This window comes from Lathamus discolor, chromosome 1 (assembly GCF_037157495.1).
Source record: "Lathamus discolor isolate bLatDis1 chromosome 1, bLatDis1.hap1, whole genome shotgun sequence".
NCBI lineage: Eukaryota > Metazoa > Chordata > Aves > Psittaciformes > Psittacidae > Lathamus > Lathamus discolor.
The window spans coordinates 20,474,205-20,499,001 of NC_088884.1; the positions used below are offsets into that span (position 1 = coordinate 20,474,205).

At 45.0% G+C, this 24,797-nt stretch overlaps 1 protein-coding gene across 1 annotated transcript; it reads left to right on the plus strand.

The window, feature by feature from the left end:
* The first annotated feature begins 419 nt into the window (after window positions 1-419).
* LMOD2 (leiomodin 2) lies at window positions 420-7,015 on the plus strand. The gene is made up of 3 exons (XM_065665012.1): window positions 420-779; window positions 4,917-6,248; window positions 6,585-7,015. The coding sequence occupies exons 1-3, from the start codon at window positions 507-509 to the stop codon at window positions 6,609-6,611; spliced, it is 1,632 nt and encodes a 543-aa protein (XP_065521084.1). The 5' UTR covers window positions 420-506; the 3' UTR covers window positions 6,612-7,015.
* Window positions 7,016-24,797: the final 17,782 nt, after the last annotated feature.

The window sequence follows — 24,797 nt, forward strand, 5'->3', positions numbered from 1 at the left end:
GATAACGCTGCAGTTCTGCCAGAAAGCCGTGAAAATGAGAGGAAGTCTGAACAACAGCAAGGGTGTTTTATTTGCAGTCCCCCGTCAGCTTGGGATTAAATGGATTTTCATTCTCTGCTGCGGTTTGGACATGATGTCGGTGTCAATGCACTCAGGGTTCTATTTGCTGCCTCCCTCCTGTCTGTGAGGCTGGTATTCTCCTGCTGGCTGCCTGCTCTAAATATGGCCATAGCCAGTGTGTCAATAATCCCCCTCTTTAAGGGACCTGCAAACACTACTGTTGGGACATTCTTGCTGTTCAGATGTCTAGCTGACGTCTGATGCTTAAAACGGCGCATGCTTTCATCCCTCCGCGCATTGTCGTAAGCCCCTGATGACTACTCTTAAAAGGGTGTCTCTGCGACACAGGGAAACAGTTGCTGACCAAAGGAGACACAGCTTGCTTGCTTCAGCCTTCTTGAATGCCTAGTCACTGCAGCTTTGTACCAGCCTGACCAAGCAGGACCATGTCTACCTTTGGCTACAGAAGAGAGCTCAGTAAATATGAAGACATTGATGAAGATGAGCTCCTCGCTTCTCTCACTGAAGAGGAGCTCAAGGAGCTGGAACGGGAGCTGGAGGACATAGAGCCCGACCGTAACCTGCCGGTGGGACAGCGGCAGAAGAGCCAGACGGAGAAAACACCGACAGGGACTTTCAGCAGGGAAGCGCTGATGGCCTATTGGGAGAGGGAGACCAGGAAACTCTTGGAAAAAGAGAGATTGGGTGCATGTGACAAGGTAAGACATTGGGGCATTTACTGTCTCCTAGAAATATTTGGGTTTGTTCTTCCCTGGCATGTTCTCGCTGGCTGTTTTCTTTCACTCTCTTGTAGCATTTCTAAGAACATTGTTAGCCATGCTTTTGTGCCTGCAAATTAGCTCAGAGAGTTTTTGCTCCATCTGGAGGTATCTATCTTAAACGCTCAGTTGAGAACAGAAGAAAATCCCATAAAAACTATCATTGGTGATTAATACAGGAAAAATCTGAAAGGGCATCTTAGGACTTATTGCCAGGTAGCGATGTGGGCTTTTGAATGACACTTGATTTTGTTTAAAAGCTAATAAAAGTGCTTCTTCCTTTCCTTCAAAACACCCCAGTATTGACTGCTGAGAAGCAGGTGAGGAAGAAAATTTTGCATACAGGTTATGTCTGAAGTCAAGTAAGGGGCTGCCATGTTTCATGCTTGCTGGAAGGAAGAAGCTGCGTTGCAGACAGGAGTGCATGCTGCGTTGTTCCTGCTGAGGATCCTTGGCTCGGGGGTTTTCTGGCAACTGCAGTCAGAGGGTAGCTGTCAGTTATTTTAAAAGTGACCTGGGGTAAGCTGAACCATTTATCTGTATTCTCTCTCCCCCCAAAAAAACCCACAAGCCATTAGTGCTTGCTGGGCAATTTATCCTGCAAAATAAAAGTGTTAATAATAATAGCTGATCCCTGAACTGCAAATGAACAGTGCAGCTGGGCAGTAGTTAAGGGCTCAGCCCCAGCAGGCAATGAGTGCTCTCACTGTAAGCTGATATCCTTGTCAGCATCCCCTGCTCTTCCTAAAACAATTTGTGAGACTGAGCTCTATCAGAAAGGGGTTCTGTTTCCACCCTGGTTCCATGCAATTTCAAAGCAAAGCTGGGGCTTGAGGGTCGTGAATAGCTTTTTTACATTTAGCACTGCTTCATACCAAGCTCTGGCTCTCCTTATAAGAATATGTTTTCCCGTGTTTAAGTAGAAAAGAATACAACAAAGGCAAACGTGGCAAAACAACTCATAACTTCAACAGCCTTGATTCAAGAGCTTGTTTCATTTGCAGGGAAATAATTGCAGTTTGTACATTAGATAAAATAGTTTCCTGGAGCAAAACCACCTGGATTAAATTAGACAACAGTAGCAATAATAATAATATCCAGGTTTTCTTTAGACATAAGTGTCTCTTGCTCATGAATGGTGGTGTCATGTCTTTGCAGGCAAACGCACAGGCCACTAGCTGTCATCAGACCGTTAGTATCAGCTTGCAGATGCTGACTTCACTCCCTGTTTGTCAAGTCCTAGGGAGGCAATGGCAAGATTAATGTTTATTTCCAGCTGAGCCTGGAACTCAAAACCTGGACAGTTCCAAAAAACCTTCTGAACAGGTCTAGTTCAGTGTCTTACGCAGAGGCAGGAGTTTTTAGTGTTGCCATGTCTATGCAGCATTATGGTGGGTTCTGGCTGAACCTCAAAGTGCCTGCAAAAGCCTCCATGGTTTTTGATCTGGGAAGAAAGTTCCTAAATGCATCTGTAGATATGAAAATGTTGACACACTGATGCAGAGGGCACCGGGGCTTTCTCCAATGAAGGCAGTAAGGAAGCTCCTTCTGAGTTTCTTGGAAGCAACTTTCTTGCCCTCAAACTGTCCGACAGGTTTGTCTAAGATAGTTATTTGTGCTCCTTCTATAGTTAGGATGAGAGATCAGCCCTTCCAGAAGGCAAACATCCTGCAGATAGCCTTTTAGGGTGAATGACTTGCCCTCCAGAGATATCTACCTCTCTCCATTAACTATCTCAGTCCTAACTTTTCATTGAGCTAGTACTGCAAAGTAAGATGTAGCCCTGCAGCAGTTCTGTACTGAAATGCTGCCACAGTAACAGAGCATACCTCTATGGCTCTGCAAAGAGTACTTGATTTCAAACTTATCATGCAGGTTGTCACGACACCAAACAATGTGTGTGACAGGAAACTGAATTCCCCCTTTGACCCTAGAAATGTCACTCAGAAAAAAACCCAAGTACTTTTTATTAATACAGTGTCATCAAGTACATTAGCAGTCCAGTCGGAGGCACCAGCTTCTCTTCTGTAGCTTTGTTGAAGGCTGTAGTATGTATTCCTGTATAGATAAAAACATAGCCATGCAGACAGGTTCCTGGGTACCTGACATTTTCAGCTTTTGAAAGTCTGCAGTTATGTATAGAAGCTACAGATATAAATCTCAGTCCCATAATAAACCTGGCTTAAACACAGCCCTGTTTCTATATGTAGCACAACATTGCTCAGAGTAAGGGCCTCCCCACACATGATCCACAGGAGAAGCAACAGGGCTGGACCCTGCAAGCCCTTCAGGCACTTAACACTTCAGAATGACAGGCTGGAACAGCTCTATGCCCAGTTTCATTAGAGTCATGCTTCTGCAAACATTACAATTAATGTCTGGTTTGTGTGTGTCCCAACAGAGAATTCTACTTAAGATTGTGAAGCAATACCATGAAATCTGCCATTACTATTATTTTAACCTTTCCCTGCATTTTCAGAGACAGATAATTCAGCAAATCTAAGTCTGCACAGGTTTTCTAAAAATAGCCTGTCATGTTAGTAACTTTTGTTTTCCAGAAGCACAAAACAGAATTGCTGTGTCACTGCAGTGTACTCACTTTGTAGGAGACTGTCTAGGACTTAGCAAGGACTAAAACATGAATGCTGGTAAAGTAGTGCACACAGAACGACTGTATTTCATGCAAAATTACATGAACATTTACAAATGTAAATAAAAAGGCATATGCTCTGGCTTGCCTAGTAGACAAAATAGGACATGGCAAATTATTTTGGGCGAGAGGTTTAAGGTTGGTCATAGCATGTGGGTTCAGTCGTGCCTCATACAACACTGCCATGCTTCTGGAGTGTTCCAGGTGGAGAGTGAGACTTTCCTAAGGTGCAGACCTGCTGGTGCTTCTGCACTAAGAATTGTCTCTGCCACTGTAACTGTTAACGGCACCAGGCAGAGCTTTGAGAAATGGTTCCAAATTTGCCTTCTTGGCGCCCACCAAAAACACTAAAATAACCCTGGGGTTTAGATAAACAATCAGTCTACTCTCTAGGCAATGAGTTATAATGTCGGCTGAAGGTTAATTAATGGGTGTCTTCAGCAGTGGGCGCCTAAGGAAAAAGAGAGATTTAGATCAGACCTTAGGAAGAAATTCTTTACTGTGAGGCTAGCAAGGCCCCAGCATAGGTTATCCAGACAAGCTGTGGATGTCCCATCCCTGGCAGTGTTCAAGGACAGGTTGAACAGGGCTTTGAGCATCCTGGTCTAGTGGAAGGTGTCCCTGCCTGTGGCAGGGGGTTGGAACTGGGTGATCTCTAAGGTCCCTTCCAACCTAAACCATTCTAGGATTCTAGGAGTTACAGTATAACAGCTGATCCGCAACAGTCTTAGTTCTTGGGAAACGTGAAGAAATTTGGGGATTATTGACATCTGTTTACTTGTTACCTGTGGGAATGTGTCTGAATCTTTTCTTCACAAATAGCTTCTGAGTGTGTATAGCCCACGTAGTGCATCCAGAGTCTTTTTGATGTGACTCCTACAATTCTGTATTATTTTCAATGTCAATATGCATGTTTCCATGTGCAGATACTCTTTGTGTTCTAAATCATAGCAGTCTTTAACCTTTTCAGTTGTGCTAACACATGCAAGGGAGTCTGAGCATTGGCACAGGTGTCTAATCCTTGTGAAATGAAGGAACTTGTTGCTCATAGATCATGTCCATTCTGAAACTGCTGTCTTGTGTTTCTTCTGGCAAGGATTCAAATGAAATCCCTTGTGGACATGCCAATACATAGAAAACACAAAGTATGCCTATGTTGCAATATCTTCTATCAATTTTTCTCTTGGCAGAAATCACTGACATCAGTACAGTGGTTCCAGTTTATTCTAAACATTGTCTTCTACAGAATATGAAAGAAATAACGTTAAAAAGGTGCTAGGTGCTGTTCTCCTGTCTCTGTTTCTGGGGATTTATTTTTAACTTTCGACATTAACCTATGTAGTTTCAAGATAATTGGTTTTATGCAAAAAGGCAGCAGCTACCTTAATGCAATCATGTTTAACACACACACCTACATTCTTGTCCAGGATTTTGAGCAAGAAGAAGACAATTCAGAAGACATCCAAGAAGAGTGTTTCACAGAAAGCAATAGTGAAGTGTCTGAAGAGGTGTATACTGAAGAGGATGAAGAAGAGGAAGAGGAGGAGGAAGATGAAGATGAGAGCGATGATGAGGATGAGGAAAAGCAAAATGCTGCAGCTAGTAAAAGACCTGAGGATAGCAGGAGTTCTGACCACATAAGACGCAGAAAGTGCAACAGCACAAAAGACAGTGAGAACCTACTCAATGGACATGATGGAAAAGAAGCCGATAATCTGAGCTTAAAAAGCAGTGCCATCCACCCTTGTGGGAATCCAACAGTTATTGAGGATGCTTTGGAAAAAGTCCGGAGCAATGACCCTGACACCACAGAGGTCAATCTGAACAACATTGAAAATATCACTTCGCAGATGCTTATACATTTTTCTCAAGCCCTGAGGGACAACACAGTGGTTAAGTCATTCAGCTTGGCTAACACACATGCTGACGACAGCGTTGCAATAGCTATTGCTGGTATGTTAAAGGTAAATCAGCACATAACTAGTCTGAATATTGAGTCAAATTTTATCACAGGCAAAGGAGTGCTGGCTATCATGAGAGCTTTGCAGAATAACAAGGTTCTGACAGAACTACGGTTCCACAATCAAAGGCACATCATGGGTAGCCAGGTGGAAATGGACATAGTTAAACTGTTGAAAGAGAACACCACTCTGGTCAAGCTTGGATATCACTTTGACCTTGCTGGCCCAAGAATGAGCATGACAAGTATCCTGACAAGAAATATGGATAAACAAAGGCAAAAGCGTATGCAGGAGCAACGGCAACAAGAGTCTGGCTGTGATGGAGCCATCAATCCAAAGACCAAAGCCTTGCAGAAGGGGACACCTCGGTCCTCACCTTATGTGTCACCTAAGAACTCACCTTGGTCCTCTCCAAATCTCCCTAAGAAAGCACCACCAGTGAAAAGTCAGCCTACAGTTCCTGCACCCCCACCTCCTCCTCCACCTCCTCCACCTCCTCCTCCTCCCCCCGTTATTCCAGAGAAGAAGGCACCAACCAGGAATATAGCTGAAGTAATCAAAGAGCAAGAAAGCTCAAAGAAAGCCTTACAGAATGGACAGAAAAAGAAAAAAGGCAAAAAAGGCAAAAAACATGAGAACAGCATATTGAAAGAAATTAAAGATTCTCTAAAATCAGTCTCTGACAGAAAATCAGAGGAAGGTTCACAACCCTCCACCCGTCCCTCTACCCCACAAAGGTCTCTCCATGACAACCTTATGGAAGCAATTCGGGCAAGCAGCATAAAGCAATTAAGGCGGGTAAGTAAGAGGTCCTGTTTCTGGGTTTAGATAAAGAACAAGATCCATTAATTTTAGTATAGGTATATTTAATAAAAACCCCCATTCTTAGAAATGTGAGCATAAGGAAGTGCTTGGGAGGAGACTTTCTTCTGCTTGGACTTTTCTGAGCACACTGACTTCTGTTCCACTGTGATTCTGACAGCAAGTGGGTACTTTCCCAGGTTCAGGCTTGTTGTGGGAGGTGATGCGTACATAGCACAGGGCTCTTGGGAGTGTGTCTCTGGTAGGAATTTTGCCATCCAGACTGTACAGCAAATGTAATGAAAACCCTTCCCACCCCACCCCATTTCATAGGTGGAGGTACCAGAAGCCCTTCGGTGAAAGCCTGGACGACAGAAGAAGCAGAGCACTGCAGTGGTTGAAGGGAGGCTGCTCGAACCTTCACTGATGGTAACATAGACTGTCTAGCAAGCTGCTTCCAAAGTACCCTCTTAGATACAAACCGTTTCTCTTTTATTTCAAAGAAATAAACCTGCTAAATACGAAACAACGCTTTAAGGATACATTTGCCTTGTAATCTGTAAATATGGAAATATTTTTTTTATTTAATGAGATTTCTATTGAGAAACTGCTGCTTATTTAGATAATATTTTCAGTATTTGATTGCACATCACTGGACAAGTTCTTCACTCTGCGATGTAACAGTTTACCAGCCTGTGGTCTCTCCCTATTTTTTTTCCCCATGAATTTACAATAAACGTGGTTTGAAGCTTTCAAGAACACAAGTCCTGGGTTTCTGTGAGTAAAAACCTACCAGATGTTTGCGTCAAGTTCAGGAGCACTAGGGAAGCCCCCTGGGAAAGAACCTGAGATCTTTTATAGCTGCAGCCATCAAGCCTGTTTGAAGCATAGTACCTGAGCCCATATGTTAGTGCGGTTTCATACTGACATGGGAAGAATGGTTCACAAGGCTATATACACCTAAAATTAACTAAAATTAAGCTAAGGGCTGTGTCAGGTCACTGGTGTTGCATACCACCTCCTGAACTGTGTTCTAACAAACAGAACAGGAAGTGGGTGATGAGTACAGCTGCAGTTCATGTTGACCTAAAGGTTAAAAATTAATGTAGATATTTTAAGGATGCAGCCAAACTATTCAGCTGACAGCCATTCAGTGCAAGTGCACACACTGTATCTAGGCAGAGCTAACGCCACTGCAGACATTCAGCCAGACAGAGAAACTTGAAAAGCAGTCTAGCATTCAGGTGGAAAAAGACTCTCGTATGATATCAGCTGAACAGCAAGTGGAGTGTGAACTGTCAATATGATACGGTGGAAGCAGAGCGAGTATCATTTGGAGATGCACGGCTGGAGGTATCACATCACAGGCAATGGCACAAATAGCCTTTCTTCGTGTAGTACTAGACATCTCCCTCTGTCAGATTAGTTATGGTTCTGGGTGCTTCAGCTAGTGTGAAGGTAGTGATAGCATGGAGAAAACTGAGCAGTGGCCAAAAATGTTGAAAGGCAAGAGGAGATGTATGTTTAGAAGCACTACTAAATATTAATCAGTTAGCTCATTACAACAATAAACAACACCACACCAAAGAGAAGTAGTTGCTTAAGATTAGCTAACATCGTGGTGGTACTGAAAAACTACAGGTGAGCTTGTACCTAGAAATATTAATGAGACAGAATTCCCCAGAAACAGGAAGAGATTACTAAAGGGAAATGAAGCATAATGAATTGGGGATTCATTAGTGAATTGTCAGGGATGTTAATGCTATGGCAAGAAAATGTTGAAGACACGTTTTTGCTTTTGTATTTACTGATTAGAATGTACCAAAAGCAATTGAAAGCGAACTGAAACACTGACAAAATGGAAGCTGAGGCTTGTATCTTCTGGGGATGGAAGCAATGCTGTAATACAGACTGCAGTCAGGAGTAGACCTAAGACCACTGCCCTTGTTTCCCGTACCTTTGTAAAGGATGCAAAGCAGCAAAATGTTTAATCAGAGTTCAGGTTACATATAAGGAAGAAGTTCTTCAGTGTAAGGGTGATGAGGCACTGGAACAGGTCGTCCAGGGAAGTGGTAAATGCTCCATCCCTGGCAGTGTTCAAGGCCAGGCTGGACAGAGCCTTGGGTGGGATGGTTTAGTGTGAGGTGTCCCTGCCCATGGCAGGGGCTTGGAACTGGATGATCTTAAGGTCCTTTCCAACCCTAACTATTCTATGATTCTATGAAATACCAGAAGCATTAGAAGCAGCTGAGCAGTTGCAAGGCAGAATGAGAGATAGGGAGGGAGTTCAGGGAAAGCACAGTGGAGAGGATTTGGAGGACAGCAGTAAAATGTTTTGAAAACACCAAAACCAAACCTTTAAGGAAAGAGTGAGAAGCGAGGAAACGATCTGTATGGGAGGTGAAAACTGACAGAGAGGAAGAAGATGACATAGAAGAAAATGAATACTGAAAAGTACAGATGAGAGAAGAACGCAGAAGAAAATGATAACAGAAAAAGGAAGAAAGGAAGGTAAAATGCGACTTTTATTAAGTTGAGCTGCAGAAGTGGAGGGTGATGGGCACAGCCCTTGGTGAGAACTGCTGACTGCGGCTGCTGACCAGGGGCTCATCAGTCCTCACTGGTACGAGGCCTGCTCTGACAATGGAGATCAGTATTTCAGCTAAAATGCAGAGTCATGGAAGTGTGTCTACATGTGGGTATTTATGCTTCTGTGGTACACTCCCTCAGGAGTTGTCAGTCCTGTGCCTCAGCCGAAGCCTAACCTTCTGCCTGCACACATTTCACAGCGGCTTCTCTTGGAGGCATTTCCAGGCTTATCTCCTATTTGCCGAGCTGTGATTCAGAGCCCCCCAAAAGACCTTGTTAAGGTTTTGATGCCCCGCTGAAGGGAAGGGCAGCCCCTTCCCTCCTCAGGTTGGTGCCAGCCCTGCTGCTGACAGGGCTGAGCTCCCTCGCAGTTACTTCCAAGAAGCAATCTGTTTTCCTTTCAAATGGGCAAGTGGGCATCATATCACAAGTATGCAAGGCCCCTCTGGAAGGGACTGGGCTGCCTTCCTGCACTGGGAGATGGTTTAGCAGGTGCCAAGCTGTGTTCGTGCCTAAGGAACAAACACCCTGCAACTGTGCATTTCCCCTGGGGCCCAGGTCCTGCCTGTCACCTCAGTTCACTTTATGTACCCTTGCCTTGAGTCATGGCGGGGCAAATCATCTCCTCTGAAGGCCTGACTGCCTCTTGTCTGACCTATAAGGAAGGTGGCTCCTGGGTCAGCTCCTGCACATCCTGTGCTATGTCCCCATCAGAACTGGATGTGTTGTCTGGACAAGGGAGCCCTGGGATGTATGTATGCTCCTTGTTTGGACCACAGGGCTGCTGCGGTGGGTGGCCACCAGTGGGTGGCCAGAGAAACAGACACACCAATATCTGTCAAAATTAAGTGGTCATCAATCAAAGAGCTGCAAAGGATAACCAAGGGCTTGCAGTCACTGAATACACAAAGGGACAGGGGAGGACAACGGGTTGTAATGTCTTCAGGAACAGATGATACATCCTTAAAACATTATCTCTTCATGAGCTGCAGAAATACCCAGCCCATGAAGAGCAGAAATACTGCAGCTTCTGGAGGAAGAAAGCAAGCAAAGCCTGCCTCCCCTGTTTACACTGAGACAAACCTATCCTGTGTGCTCCCCCAGGGTCAGGCTGGAGGGTGGGATGGGAGGGCTCTGTACTGAGCTGCACACTGTGGCTGAGACTGACAGCGGTTCTCCCTCTGCCCCACAGCCGCTCTGCCCCATGTGCTGCCGTGGGGACGCTCTGGGGACGATCCACCTGCACTGGGTGAGGGCTGCAGCCTTGTGTGGTGGTTGGAGCCCCACGCTCCGGGGAGTCCAGCAAGGAGGCCCTGCCTCCGCTGCAGCTTTGTGCTTTGGCTCCTTCCCATAATGTGCATCCATGTGGTCACCCATGCTGCTTAATGTGATAGAAAAGAACTGACCTACTGAAGCTTCAGGAGTACTAGAGCTTGACTGTTACATGTAACTGCAGTATTTGGCTCTTTCATTTGTGCCTTATCACCTGGTGAAGTGTCTGAGCCTAGAGAAAGAAAAAGAGCTTGTGTAAGTCCAAGAGATTTTATTTCCACATCTCCTGGAAGTTCCCTGCCTCCTGCAGAGTCCACTGTTGTACGCTCTGGCCAGTGGCCCATGTTACTCTGTCACAGGGGGTACTGGTGCTGGTTGGGCAGGCCTGCAGAGCTGCTTCCTTCCCACCACCCAGAGCAAGTGGCTGATGAGGCTCCTGCCAGGCAAACCCATGTCCCTTCGGGAGGCTGTTTGTGCTGCAGGAAGGCCGGGGGACCTGGTGCAGCACAGTCCTAGCACGGCGTGGTGACAGCATGGATGTGCATGGGGCGGGGGGAGCAGGAGGTGGTGGCCCAGGTCTGTCCCTTGCCTGCACAACACAGGCACAACCCTCCCAGCATTGAAGAGAAGCCGTGGGCACTCAAGGCTTCCACACCAACACTCCGTTTCCTCAGGAATTCATCAGGTCTATGGAAGCAATGATTAAGGCAGAGCACCTCCACAGCTGGAGGACTTTGTCTGTAGGTTGTTTAGGGAGTGACGCATAACTACCATGAGTTTGCCATGAAGGGGATACCTGCAGCGCCTGGATGTAAGGGGAGAGGTAGCTCCAAGAACTGTTCCCAGTGCAGGACCAAGTGAAACAGCATCTGAAAGCTGTGTACACAATAGCTAACAGCCAGGAAAAACTGTTTTGAATCAGAAGAGGGGCAGAAAATGGCTAGGAAAATTGGGAAACTGGAGAGGGTGTCCCATGAGAGAGATAAGAACAGGTGGTGGGATCAGGCTAACCAAACAAAGGCTCAAAAGGATTTCAGCTCATGTCTATAAATACTGCGGAGTAGAAGGAGCTATAGGACACTGCTAGCAGTAGGGGAAAAAAAAGGACATAAACTGTGCATGACTGCATTTGGATCAGAGATCAGAATGAATTTCCTAGCTCTTAGAACAAGAAGACTCTGGGAACAGTGTTCCCAGTAAAAAGGAATGGCCAAATTGAAAAGGAATGGCCAAATTCACCAACTTACTGTGAAAAGAATGCAAGAAGCTTGCAGAAAGGATAGCATGGTATGGTGCTTTCAGCAGCAGAGGCCTGAAACTGGTAGCAGAGAAGTGATTATTATATTAATGCTCTTAGATGTGATAACTCTGCAGGATCTGCAGGTTGGAGTAATACTGAAAGTTGTAGGAATCTCCTAGAGTTTGTAGTAAGATGCTTTAATTTCAAACCCATGCAGGTCAGATGCAACTTTGGGAAAAGACTGTCACATGGACGCCAAAGTCATCCCCTAGATGCTGTCTTAACACCATCCATGCTTGCTACCAACAGAAACCAAATACTTGAAAGCAAGAGCAGAATTTGACTTACAAGCCCAGCGCTATCCATCCACTGCCCTGGTCTGACACATCTCTGCACGAAGCCCTGCACTTCAGACAGAATTCGGTTTTAGATTCATTCCTCTGAAGCTACTGCACCAGTTTACTCTGGCTTGCGGTGCAGTGACTTCATTTTGATTTTCAAGCTCTTGAATAGGATGGTGATCATTGTGCCTCAGTCACGAGGAGAAAACCTGCAACCAGGAGATAAAGCCTTGTTCGGAAGATACCATGTGCCTGCAGCACTGAGAAGATCTTTAGAAGCACCTGGTGGTTTGGAGTGGCTGGTTTTATATAAGCAGCATCAGATACTTTCCTTTTCAGACTTACAAAACATCAGCCCATTGCCCGTGTTTAGGCACTTCCAGATGAAGTTTCTGAACAGGACTGTGATTTTTGCTGTATTTTGCTCATTTTACTTTATCTGATAGTGCTCTTGCTCTTGGAAGCACAGAGGATTCGTATTTAAGAGCTGCTACTCAGCATACTCAGGTGTGTTTATTGCTACATGTAACATCTGACTATCCTCAGCTTCATATGAATACAAATTTTATGAAGCCTTTTTATTGGCAAAAAAAGAGTTATTTCCTATGGAACTGTGACACAGGGAAAGGCTCTTCTCTTTCCTTGAGATACTGGCACAGTAAATGCTCTCAGGGAGTTTCTCGTAAGAACCAGAACACGTATCCTAGAGCTAAGTCTGAGGGTTATATCCTGGGCTGTGCCTCTGCTATTTCTGCACTCTGGGGTATATTGCTTCTTTTCTTTTGCTGCTTCTTTGCCCTAGAGACACCAGTAATGCTCTGCCTCACAGTACTGCAAGGCTGTGTTCACATAGGCTCAAGTGTGCTCCAAATCCCGCAGACATCAAGAGCTATTAGATGCATTATGTTTATTGTTTTAATTTATTTGATTCATTTATTGTGGTGTTTTTGCTAACAAACAGGAGTGTTTTGCCTGGCTGAATAGAGGTGGCTGGGACGAGTGTCAGTGTGTTTCTAAGCAGTCAGAGAAGCAGCCCATGACCCAGTGCAGGGAATTTTGTGAGAGAGATGAAGCAAGCCATGAGAACAGGGACCTAAAGCCTGACCTGGCAGTGCAAGAATGCTGTGAAAGGAAGACATGCCATTCCTGTCATTAGTCACCTAGGACACAGGCATGTGGGGAACTGAAAGGACAGTCAGAAATGCTTCTGCACCCTGAGGAGGGTAAATTGGGGCTGTTTCCCAGGAGTGGCCTGGGAGACAGTTTCTACAGATTAACCAGGTATAACCTCTATCCATCAGACTGTTTTTCTTGCATTGGAGACGCCTGAAGTTTCAGCTCCATAGGTAAGAAACTGGTCCCTTCTACACCCCGTTGTGCCTTTCTGCCAAGAGCATTCGGTCAATGCACCCATAAAGGGCTAAATATTTCCTGGTTTTCTTTGCAGGGCTTTTTCTGAGAAACACTTGGAGCCCGAGCTTTATATTTTTATTAACATGGAGGTTCTCGAGGGCTGTCAGTGAGCTACAGTTAAAGCACTGAATTTCCCAGGCACCTGCAGGAAGCGCCTGTGTGTACACAAAGCAGGGTCACCTCTTTCTCTCGGTCTCAGCTTACTGCTCTCTAAATCATCCATACTTGCACGTGTTGCTGTGTTTCACAAACAAGGTGGAAGGCAACAGTGCTCGTGTTTCATGTGCTCTTGAACCTTTCCAACAAACTCGGCTCTTTGTTTTCCTCCCTACCAAGCCTTCCCTGACCATGGCATATTAGTAGCGATTGTGTGCGGCAGGCAGGGACACGCAATCTCTGCCTGTATTGCATCCATCTAGGTGTGTGACTGCACAGGCAGCACTCACACAGGACAAATGTTCCTGCCTCTCGTCCTGGTTTAGCATGCAGGTTAGAGTCTGCCACTAGCCCCTGTTGCACGGCTTCTGACGTCCCATGTCAGACTCATCTTCCATCCAGCCAGTCATGAGCTAAACTTTTCAGTCTCTGCTATAGTTTAGAGTGACCAAAATAGTCTCAGTGAGATCCAAACACTCCAAACATCCCAAACCAGCTGAATTTTAGCTGCAACACCAGTCAGAGCTGATCCAGGAGAATTTTGCAGCTCTGGATGAGCACTGCTGTGGTCCCTGTTGTCCCCTTCATGCCTGCTTGTTTGTGCATTGCTGCTCCCTCTCACATCAAACCTGCAATCGCTGAGTTCAGAGGTAAACCAGCACCAAATAAAAAAAAAGCAAAAGGAAAAGAAAACCAGTTGAACAAAGGGAAGACTTCTGGTTTGGTTCATTAGGCCTCTCACTAGACGTATAACTAAATGCAGGGTGACCAGACCTGTTCAGTGCTAAGGTCCCCTGACAGCTGTCTGTCCAAAAGCTGACAGGGCCCACAACTCGTTACACATGTTAACAACTTGTGATCCCACTGACAGCATGGATAATCCTGAAGCACTCAGCCGTGTGCGGCTCCTCAGCCTCTCAGCTGTATTTCCACCAGAGGAGGCATGGTGCTCAGTACCTGAGAATACGGGGTCATCATCACACGTAGGGAGCATGACCCAAGCGTGCTCCCATCGCTTGCTTTGCCTGTCAGTGCTCTGATACTGTCCTGTAATTGTGCTGACTCCAGTTAGCAGTGCCTGGGATACAGTGGTGCAGAGGAGGTTCTTTCATCAGGGATGGTGTCACTTCATAACCTCCAGGGTTGAATTTCTGGTTGGAGTGAGAGAAGCAGCCTGAGCCCCTGGGTCTCAAGTGCTGCTGTTGTGGTGGGACTCACATGCCTGAGGCTGCTCGAAACAAAGACCTGAACTTCACTCTGTCGTATTTCAATGAATGTTTAAGCACCCGCTTTCCAGATCAGCCTCTTTGCAAGCTCTCTTTGTCCCTCTCCAAGTGGGACATTGCTCTCCAGAGAAGTTCAGTTTGCCTGTACCTTTGTTACAGAATATTTTTCATGTGAAATTCAAGGTTAATGCATCTCTTGGGCAGGCTCAGGGTGTCTCTGTCTCTCATTTCTTTTCATGAAGAAGTCTGGAGGGTTCCTTTCTTTCTGGGGAAAACAGTGAAACCATTCAGTTCTTCACCAAGCGTCTGCAGGGCCATTCAGCCCCCTTGCTGGGGCTGGGAGAGCTCCCATGATCTCTGTGCAAAGGAGAAAGAATGAATGCGTCTACTTTGTTCCAGTCTTTCTGCCGGCAAGAGGTGCTGCTGTGAGGCCATGGGGGGTTCTCAAGAGCCATTGCCATGTTTAAAATCTAGCAACGGAGTCGGGTGTGTTATTTCTGACACAGAACATCGTACTTTAAAAGCAGCACATCTGATTGAGCTGAAATCAGCTGGGAATGGCCTGAAAGCAGATAAGGAATTGCATAATTTATTGTAGTCAGCTTCTAAGTGAAATGAGGAATTCCGTCTGGAAATGCTGTTGAAGCTGTAGCTCTGCTCCGACCTCCTGCCTTTTACACCAGATGTCTGTAATGATTCAAAATACAACCACTGAGCTAACCAGTGGCAGAATTCTGTGCACCATATCTGCACATCTGCTGGTGAGCAGGACTCGCACTGCAGCACAGGGAGGAGGCCGCATAAAGATGGATGAGGAAGTAAGGATGCTATACCCCTGATTTGCTCTTCCCCCAGGTGGTTTGTGGGATCACTGTGCTGTGAGAAGGAGGTGGGCACAGTGCTACCAGTGATCAGACTGCTCACAGAATTATGGGGGAAGAATGCCCCCTATTTTGTCCTGCTGTCCCTTCCCTTCACCTCAGTGTTTTGCATGGAAGAGGCTTGCTTTTATCCATGTTTGCTCTGGGACACTGTCTGTTTAATAACTCTCTCAGAGACATACTCACTGTGACCCAAGCGTTATCAGCTTGGGCTCAGGGTGTTCTCATCAATGTCAATCCTTCCCTCACACGTCTCTGTGCTAGGCTCCACATTGTCATGTCAAAAGATGCCCTGCAACCTTTTCTTTACCTTTTAATCCTCATCTGGCATTGCTTAGGTCAGGGGAGATGTAAGTGCAAGAGGTAAGGAAGAGCCAAGCCTAAACGATGAAGACAGTCTGAAACAAAGCTCCACCAAGCTGCTTTTTCCTTCCCACTGGCTCTGAACCAGAACAAAGAATAAGGCATCTTTTCATCTTATGTCTCGCTGCTGATGAAAATGCATTTCCTAGCAGACACCACACAGGCTTTTAAATCCCTGAATGTGTTTCAGGTAGAGGGCCCCATCCTGGTGGTTAGAGGTGTGGTAATCATAAATGGGAGGTTTCTCTGGTAGATAAAGATAAAAGTGAAACTTCCACTATGAACCTAAATTAACACATTTAGAGCATTAATGGCTCTAAAAGCAAAAAATCCACAAAGCGATTTTAGTATTGATTTGCTGCTTTTCTGTATTCTAAAAATCCTTTTTGTAGGTTTTATTGGAAACCAGCAACATAATCACCTGCACCACATATAAAATAAGTAATTGCAACCTAGAGGAGAAAGCCAGTTTGTTCTGGTATTAAAAATTCTCTATTGCAGGAATCTGATAGATAATTCAGCATGCAGAATCAGCCTGATTTGTATTTCAAATGTTTCTCTAGCACCATGGGGCTATGATGTCCTTTCTGCAGCCCCAGGCTCTGGTCAGTGAAACAACTGTCCCTGTTACAAAGGTCAGATGTTTTGCCAGCTTACAAGAATTGCCAAAACTGTAATATGAACTTGTGGATCTCTTGATGTATTCTCATGTAGATTGATGTGTTTCGGTGCAATGGGGCACTGCCTCAGATAGCATAACAAATCCCTTCTCAAGCCTGTAATTCCAGTCTTTGTTTCTGCCCTGTGAGCTCTGCCAAACCCTCACGTGCCCCAGAGAGAGAAATCTGGGGGTCTCAATCGTACATACTGTGCAGATTGCTTCAGATGCTCCCATCTGCAGTGTAAGCTTCTATTCTGTACGTCAGCTACATGCCTCTCTGAGATAGCATACATTTAAGGGGAAACGGTGAATAAACGCAGAGACAATCTCATACCGTGTGTCCGCAGCCATCAGCTATGGTACATGAGAGCTGCTCAATGAGCATTACAAAAACTAACCCTACAGGGGCTTGCTCTCAACAAGCTAATAGCACTATTCCTTACCAAACCTGTGGTTCAAGTATCACACCAATTAAACACATACTCTTCTCTAAGCTTGAAACTATTGTTAGTTAAGCACCATCACTGTTCTTGCTGTTGCTGAGGTCCCTTACCATCTATTTCCAGACCATCACAACAGTTTGACTGATTGAGTCCATACCACAGCTTCACTCAAGTTTAGTATTTCTAAATACAGCTTGGTGGAAAGATTCCATGACTGGATAAAATGTAATGCTGCTGGAAATCAGGAGCAGTGCGTAGAGCATGTACCTTTATCACAAAGTTCTGAAAAAGCCTTGGTGAAATGAGCCTTCACCATTTACAGCTTGAGGAGCAACATTTTACCTTCTGAACCCTTTACAGAACCTCTTGCAGTCCTATCTGGTTAGTGTTAGGAAAATGCTTAGAGGTCCTGGACAAAATGCTGGCACACGTGTCCAGAGAATAACCAGTATTTAAACTGAATGAAAAACTTCGGGGTTAGTACATCTGTGAGCTTCTGTTCAGCAACACCTCAAGAAGTTGTATTGGGCAGAAATTAGCAGCCAAATTAGCAACAGGAAAGACAAAGTTATTGCTTCTTTTTTCCTTCTTTAATGCTGCAGAATAGATGCTGCTAAATTAGAACCCAACTGTCTTTATAGTAATAAACCAGGAGGTCAGATTTAAAGAGCTACATTTGCCCTTGAGTTTCCTGGAAGACCTCTGTGTCTCTAAGCTGACAGTGCATCTGTTCACTGAAAATCATGCAGAAAGATTAAGAAAATCTTCGTTAGGACCTCAAAATACATGTCAAACCTACCAGCTTTGGGAAAGCGTGGATCACATTGTTCAGCTGGAACAGCTGACGCGTTTCACCCTGGGGCTGTTGTGTTTATCAAGTGCAAATAGTAAAAAAGAAACATAATGAGGAAAGTAAATCAATCCGATTGCAGCTGTGTCTGGTCACAGCTCCTCCTAATGTCCCGTGGTGATCCGAGAGGCTGCGGGATGTAAGAGTGTGACTGGCATCCTGCAGCAAAAATATTATCACACACTTCAAAGCTATTGGCTGCCTTTCCTCAAAGCAAGTCAGAGCTTTAACGTGCACCCTGATGAAAACAGGATGGCCCCTTTCAAGCAGAGATGATAGAGATAGACGAGGCAGTAAGACGAAACCACAGGAGCTAACACACGCAGGGCTGCAGCAAATCTAGGCCATAAACAGAATGCCTCCTGCGCCTGAAATCTTCCATGGCCCTGAGATTTCCGAAAGCGTGGCAGCAGCACGGCAGCACCTTTTGGCCTTGCACACCCACAGGGGTTCAGAAGGGGCACCAGTTCTGGTGATTTTATAATGACTTACACCCATGAAGCTAATGTTCTTTACATCTGCAGGGAGAAAGGTGTGAAGTCTGATGCAGGCAGAGCTGAGCAGCCATACGATAGGGCTGTACATAGCTGCTGCTGCCCGTACAAACACTGCCTGCAGTGATCACGCACCAGGGCTCAGGTGGCTTGCCGCAGAGAGGACTCCCTGTCCAGGATCAGTTAAGCTTCTGACACCATCAATCACAGTGAAATGCTGCTATGGGAGGGTGTGCTGCAAATCTGGTGTTCAATTCTGTGTTCAGTTCTGGGCCCCTCACTACAAGAAAGACACTGAGGAGCTGGCGAGGGTAACAGAAAAGGGCAACGAAGCTGGTGAAGGGTCTAGAGCACAAGTGTGATGAGGAGTGGCTGAGAGAACTGGGGTTGTTAGTCTCGAGAAGAGAAGGCCCAGGACAGGACCTTATTACTCTCTACAACTACTCAATAGGAGGCTGTAGTGAGGGGAGGGTTGGTCTCTTCTCCCAGGTAACAAGTGATAGGTAATGGCATTGGAACAGGCTTCCAAATTCAGCGGTGGTCACCATCCTTGGAAGTGTTAAAAAAAGCATGTAGATGAGGCCCTCAGTGACAAGGTTTAGTGGGGGACTTGGCAGTCCTGGGGTAAAGGTTGGACTTGCTGATCCTAAAGGTCTTTTCCAACCTAGTTGACTCTATGATTCCATGAAATGTGCCTCGTAAATCAGGGGCTTAGCAGCTGCTCTAGAACTTCAAGTCCCAAAACTCATGCCTTTCACTTAGTTTACTAGAACTAAATCCAAGGGGAACTGCATGCTGCGGCTGGGTTTCCAGTGTCTGCATCACACAGGAAATATTCAAAAGCACAGTTTAAGGCAACACTAGAGGATGACCCAATACTTGCACACGCAGATAGTCAAACTGCTTGGATTGACTCTACTTTACAGACATGATTCAAGTTTTGGTTTTGTTTTTGAGAGCTTAAAAGTGGCTGCTAATTCTGAAAACCAGGCCTAGCAGAAATAAAGCAGTATTACCTGATGGTTTTGTTCTGAGAACTGAAGTAACTACATTTTAACAAGTAAAATGGCATTTAAAACTATTTGAAGTGGCACATGTCTGGACTGCAGTACCATGGTCTCTATGTATACGCACTACTTTTGAGATTGTTACATCACTACACAGGTGGGCACAGGACAGGATGGTTTGACTTTTTACTGTCTGCTAAAAGGCACCAGTTCTGTCCATGCAGAGAGGGAACATCTGAAGAATGGACCACAGGTTAGTGCTGAAAACGGCTTGGGGAAGGGCATAAGGAAGAATGTACAATCCAGTTTTATGGGAAAGTCCCATATGGAGACCTCATAGCAGCCTTCCAGTACCTGAAGGGGGCCTATAGGGATGCTGGGGAGGGACTCTTTGTCAGGGACTGTAGTGACAGGACAAGGGGTAACGGGTTAAAACTTAAAACAGGGGAAGTTGTCCCTGTCCATGGCAGGGGGTTGGAACTAGATGATCTTGAGGTCCTTTCCAACCCTAACTATTCTATGATTCTATGAGTCTATGATTCTAAGTTTAGATTGGATATAAGGAGGAAATTCTTTCCTGTTAGGGTGGTGAGGCACTGCAATGGGTTGCCCAGGGAGGTTGTGAGTGCTCCATCCCTGGCAGTGTTCAAGGCCAGGTTGGATGAAGCCTTGGGTGGGATGGTTTAGTGAGAGGTGTCCCTGTCCATGGCAGGGGGGTTGGAACTAGATGATCTTAAGGTCCTTTCTAACCCTAACTATTCTATGATTCTATGATTCTATAAAGTCAGGAACCACAAAGATCTGTAACGATCTCGCACTGTACCACACTTCCGAAGGAACTCAGGCTGGTTGCTGCCCAGGCCCGCTGATGTCCTGAGGTCCACAGCCACACGATGAACCGGGCCACATGCCCAGCAGCAAAGAGATTCCAGCTTTTTTTTTTTTTTCTGTGCCATCAGTTACCTCTGTTGGGATGACTCCTGGGAGAATGCATCACTACAGCTATCCTTTGCCCAGCCACCCACCTCTCGTGTTGCTCATTATTAGGACAATCAGCCCAAAGCTTTCTCTATTGGTCATTTAATACCTCCAAGTATTCCCCAGCTAACTATGTAGCTAAGACCGTTTTATCCCCAAATAGGAATCCATGTTAGGACAGCCTCTGTTCACTTTGAAACAGCTCATGTGTTTCACAGCAGCTGCATTCTGCAGGCCGCTGATGGTGTTTGTTAGGCAATGGTGCTAACTGCGTTATCAAGAAGTTTGGAGAGCTGTTCCAGAATAAGACATTGTCCTGGAGTAAGACCAGAGCGGCCTAGAGTAGTAAGGAACATGAGATGGCCCTTGAGATGATTACCACATGAGGTGGGGCAACGTATCAGTGAGAAAGAGACACTTCAGTTAGCTGGGTAGGACATTAGTTTTGCAGGAGTCAGATATCTCAGCTCCTTTAAGGGAAGTGTGAAGGCTGTTATAGCACAAAAGGGATCCTTTAAACATTACAGAATGATTTCATACGGGTTTTCTCTCCTTTTATCTTGCTTTACTGAACTCTATTGGTCCTTTTGCAGACATGTAATCAGATTAGGTGTTTTTAAGCTCTCTGGACACTCTTGGTATGTATTTATCTCCATTTTGGCACCAAAATTGGTAGGGCTGTGCCTTCTGCACAGACATCTTGATGGCTGGGGTCTTAAATTTTGTCTGTAGTTTTCCTTTTTCCCTAGTTGGATGAGAATTCTGCTTTACCTGATAGCTTGCATTAGAATTAGGATAATTCATATGGGAAGTATGGTAAATTTTTAAGCTCTTTTCTCCATGAGGGGTAACCCCCACGTGATGGGGTGCCTGGCTGAGGAGCAGGTTAGCAATGTAATGTGCCTTATTCAAATACTTTCCTAAGAACACAGGGTCTGTGGGGATACCTCCTGCCAAGAAAATCAGAATTTCCCTCTCCAAACCACAGTATGCCATTCAGACTGAAGTCTGGGGAAAATCATCTATAAATGCTTCTAAATACGTATTATTTAGAATCATAGAATAGTTAGGGTTGAAAAGGACCTCAAGATCATCTAGTTCCAACCCCCCTGCCATGGGCAGGGACACCTCACACTAAACCATCCCACCCAAGGCTTCATCCAACCTGGCCTTGAACACCACCAGGGATGGAGCACTCACAGCTTCCCTGGGCAACCCATTCCAGTGCCTCACCACCCTAACAGGAAAGAATTTCCTCCTTAGATCCAATCTAAACTTCCCCTGTTTAAGTTTTAACCCGTTACCCCTTGTCCTGTCACTACAGTCCCTGACGAAGAGTCCCTCCCCAGCATCCCTATAGGCCCCCTTCAGGTACTGGAAGGCTGCTATGAGGTCCCCACGCAGCCTTCTCTTCTCCAGGCTGAACAGCACCAACTTCCTCAGCCTGTCTTCATACAGGAGGTGCTCCAGTCCCCTGATCATCCTCGGGGCCCTCCTGTGGACTTGTTCCACCAGTTCCATGTCCTTTTTATGTTGAGGACACCAGAACTGCACACAATACTCCAGGTGAGGTCTCATGAGAGCAGAGTAGAGGGGCAGGATCACCTCCTTCGACCTGCTGGTCTCGCTCCTTTTGAAGCAGCCCAGGATATGGTTGGCTTTCTGGGCTGCGAGCGCACACTGAAGCTGGCTCATGTTTGGCAAAATGTAGACATGGTGAAGAAGCAAAAAGGGTGCAGGTAAAATCCTGCTATGCATTTCATCCGGGAATTACATCAACCTGCATATGAAAAGGACAGCACAGAACACAGGTAGGACCCTGATAGGATGCTGAGAACTAATCAACAGCATCCCCATTTCAAAAACAAAGGCAAAAGCAATACCACAGACTGTATGTTCCCTGTTATGTGCTGTTGGCACCTACTTTCATACAAAGAACTTGTTTGGTTTGTACCAGATAAGTACTGTAAGCGTGATCAAAAATATCAAATGCGGGCCCAAGCACTGCTCAACACAACTGGCAGCAGAGGAGCTCGCTTGTTTCCAGAACTGCTCCTCCTACCTGTCTCAGCACAGCAGGTGGGTTTCGGTAACATTCTCCAAGGATTAGGTACTACAGGCTTCTACAGGTGAAAACTTTAAAGTCTTGATGTAGGCCCCCCAAACAGAACACTAGCTTGGGGATTTCTGCTTTAGCCACTTGCTCTTCCTGTTTACACGCATCACCCTCAGGAGACCAACCACAGAAACTGTTTCTTGTTAACTGGGTCTAGATGGCTTCTTCCATTTCACTTTGAATTTAAAAATGAAAACAAATTCCCTGCTGACAGCTGAACAGGCATAACCCTGACCAAGGACTATGTGCTGAAGATCATTTCTTCGCTTGGTGATGAAATAAGCACTGTTTTGCTCCAAAAGACTATCCTAACCAGAAACCCCCCCAGAAAAATCTATAGTAGCATCTATTGAAAAAAACCCCTGAAAAACCCCAAGCAAAACCCAACCAACCAACCAAAAAAAAAAAAAAAAAGAACCCACCCCAAAAAAAACCCGAATAAAAAAAGCATTCAAGTTTTTCAACAGTTTGTCAGTCCGTATTCCTTGTACCCCGATGATCTGGGAAAACCCATCTACCAAAGCGCTCCAAATCCAGCTCAACTGTTCCAGCAGTTGCCTGGTTTTCGGCATCAACATCCAGAAGAGCCAATTCCCAATTTTGTGTGCTTGCCAATGTCATTTAAGCAAATACTTTGTGTCTGACATATGATACAAACACTATCGTATTGCTTCAGCTTTAAACTCCAGATCGTATTGTGTCCCCCAGGTGGCACAGACAAAAATATAACCCTGGTGATGGTTGTTTCCAAACTTGCTCTGTTTCCAAAGCTTCTTTGACGTTTTTTTCTCCTCAGAAAACATTACCTCCCTTAATCTAATCCTCAAGTATGAGTCTAAAATTCATGCTGCTTGAGTGGCAAAACTCAGAAAAGACGATTAAACTTGAGGGAGGGACGAAATACACACATGAAGTAATGGGTCAAGAATTTCACTCCAAAGAGCTTCCAAAACCTCTTTAAAGCACTAGCAAAAGGCCTTTCCATATGTTTGTTAGTACGAACAGATAAAACCCACAACAAATGTAAATATCAAGCTTCACAATTTCAGGAGTGTATTAAGCTGCCTATAGATGGGTAAGTCCTGCAGGTATCACCCAAAACTATGTTAGAGAAAAAATTCAATAGCTGACACATTACTATTCTAGCTCATTTTAGCAGATTACTCTGCAAATACTGCAAAAATTCAGCACAAAATAAAATTTGGCAGAAAATAACTCATTACCTATTTTTGAACATTCATAAAATTATTCTACTTCTCAACGTGTATCTGCATTACTTTCAAATCCATGATTTCAAACAACTAATGGTTTATTTTTTCAAGCACAAAATAGCAGACATGCCATAGCAGTTTGGTGATTAAAAATACAAGTCTTCTCCACAACTACATAAACATCCTCAAACATTCAAAGCCTGAAGTGTCCAGCTGGTGTCCCTGACAAGCAGGTTTAAACGTGGATATCAAACCCCCATGGCTCACGTTCTAGTTCATGCTATCCCATCCTTTCCAAATTCTCACTCACAAGAAAACTCCAGGCAGTAAACAAATACATAGCAACCGGAATCCTCACTGCGGTGCTAGAGGGTAACACGGGTCCTTTGAGAGACAGAGGCTTAGTATCTTCTAAGCTTCCCTAAACCAGTTTCACTTTTCTATAAATAAAGCTGCTTATCACTGTACTTAAGCTTCAGGAACTTTAATTAGACCAGGAATTTCTCCAATGATTAGATAAAGGCTGTTGCAGTGGATTGGTAACAGTCTTAAAACAAAAGGCTCTCTCCTCCTTTCTCCTCTTTATGTACATCTTACTTGGGAAAATAACCACAGTCAAAGAAAAGAAATAGGAAGAGAAGCCTCCTTTTAAAAGCATATTTTAAGTTTCTGTTTAGTAAGTGGAGAGGAAATAATTATATACCTCAGCACATTCTGCAAGTGACAATTCCAACTTTGCCTTGCACCGAAAGCCTAAAAAAACCAAAATTAGAGAAGTACTCAACTTCAAAGGAAAGCCTACACCAGATAAAAACTTGAAATGCTGGACTCTTAAGGCGCTTTGGAGGAGGAAGGCAGACTCCTGAAGTGCCGTGAGCTCAAACACTACTCCATGCAAGACAGAGTAAAAACCTCGTAATTTAGCACATTCATTGACCAGAGTTAACTACTGAATACTCCTGAAGCATTTACCGATGAAGCCGTATTTGTCTGACCTTGAAACGCTGCTGGATTACTGCACTTGCCTGCAGCCGGAGCTGTTCGCAGAGAAGCTGCTGAGCAGCCATGAGATCTGCCAGGAGGCCGGACAGGGTGTCACATTCTTATTCATTGTGTTTACTCACCAGCAGCACAATCCAACTTTCCAGAGTCACCAAAACTACTGCGACTAGAGAGCGTCTATTTACTGCTTTGTGAACTTGGTCAGGGGACCAAAGTTACTTTTAAAGTGTGTAACTGATAGGCAGATCTACTTTAAAAGCTGTGCCACAATTAGCACTTAAAAACCACACAGTTTTACGCTAG

What these genes read in the sequence shown, in the direction of transcription:
- LMOD2 (XM_065665012.1), top strand. Translation starts at nt 507, where the DNA reads ATGTCTACCTTTGGCTACAGAAGAGAGCTCAGTAAATATGAAGACATT. An exon ending in GATTGGGTGCATGTGACAAG is followed by an intron (nt 780 to 4,916) that starts GTAAGACATTGG and finishes ATTCTTGTCCAG; the next exon opens with GATTTTGAGCAAGAAGAAGA. An exon ending in GCATAAAGCAATTAAGGCGG is followed by an intron (nt 6,249 to 6,584) that starts GTAAGTAAGAGG and finishes CCCATTTCATAG; the next exon opens with GTGGAGGTACCAGAAGCCCT.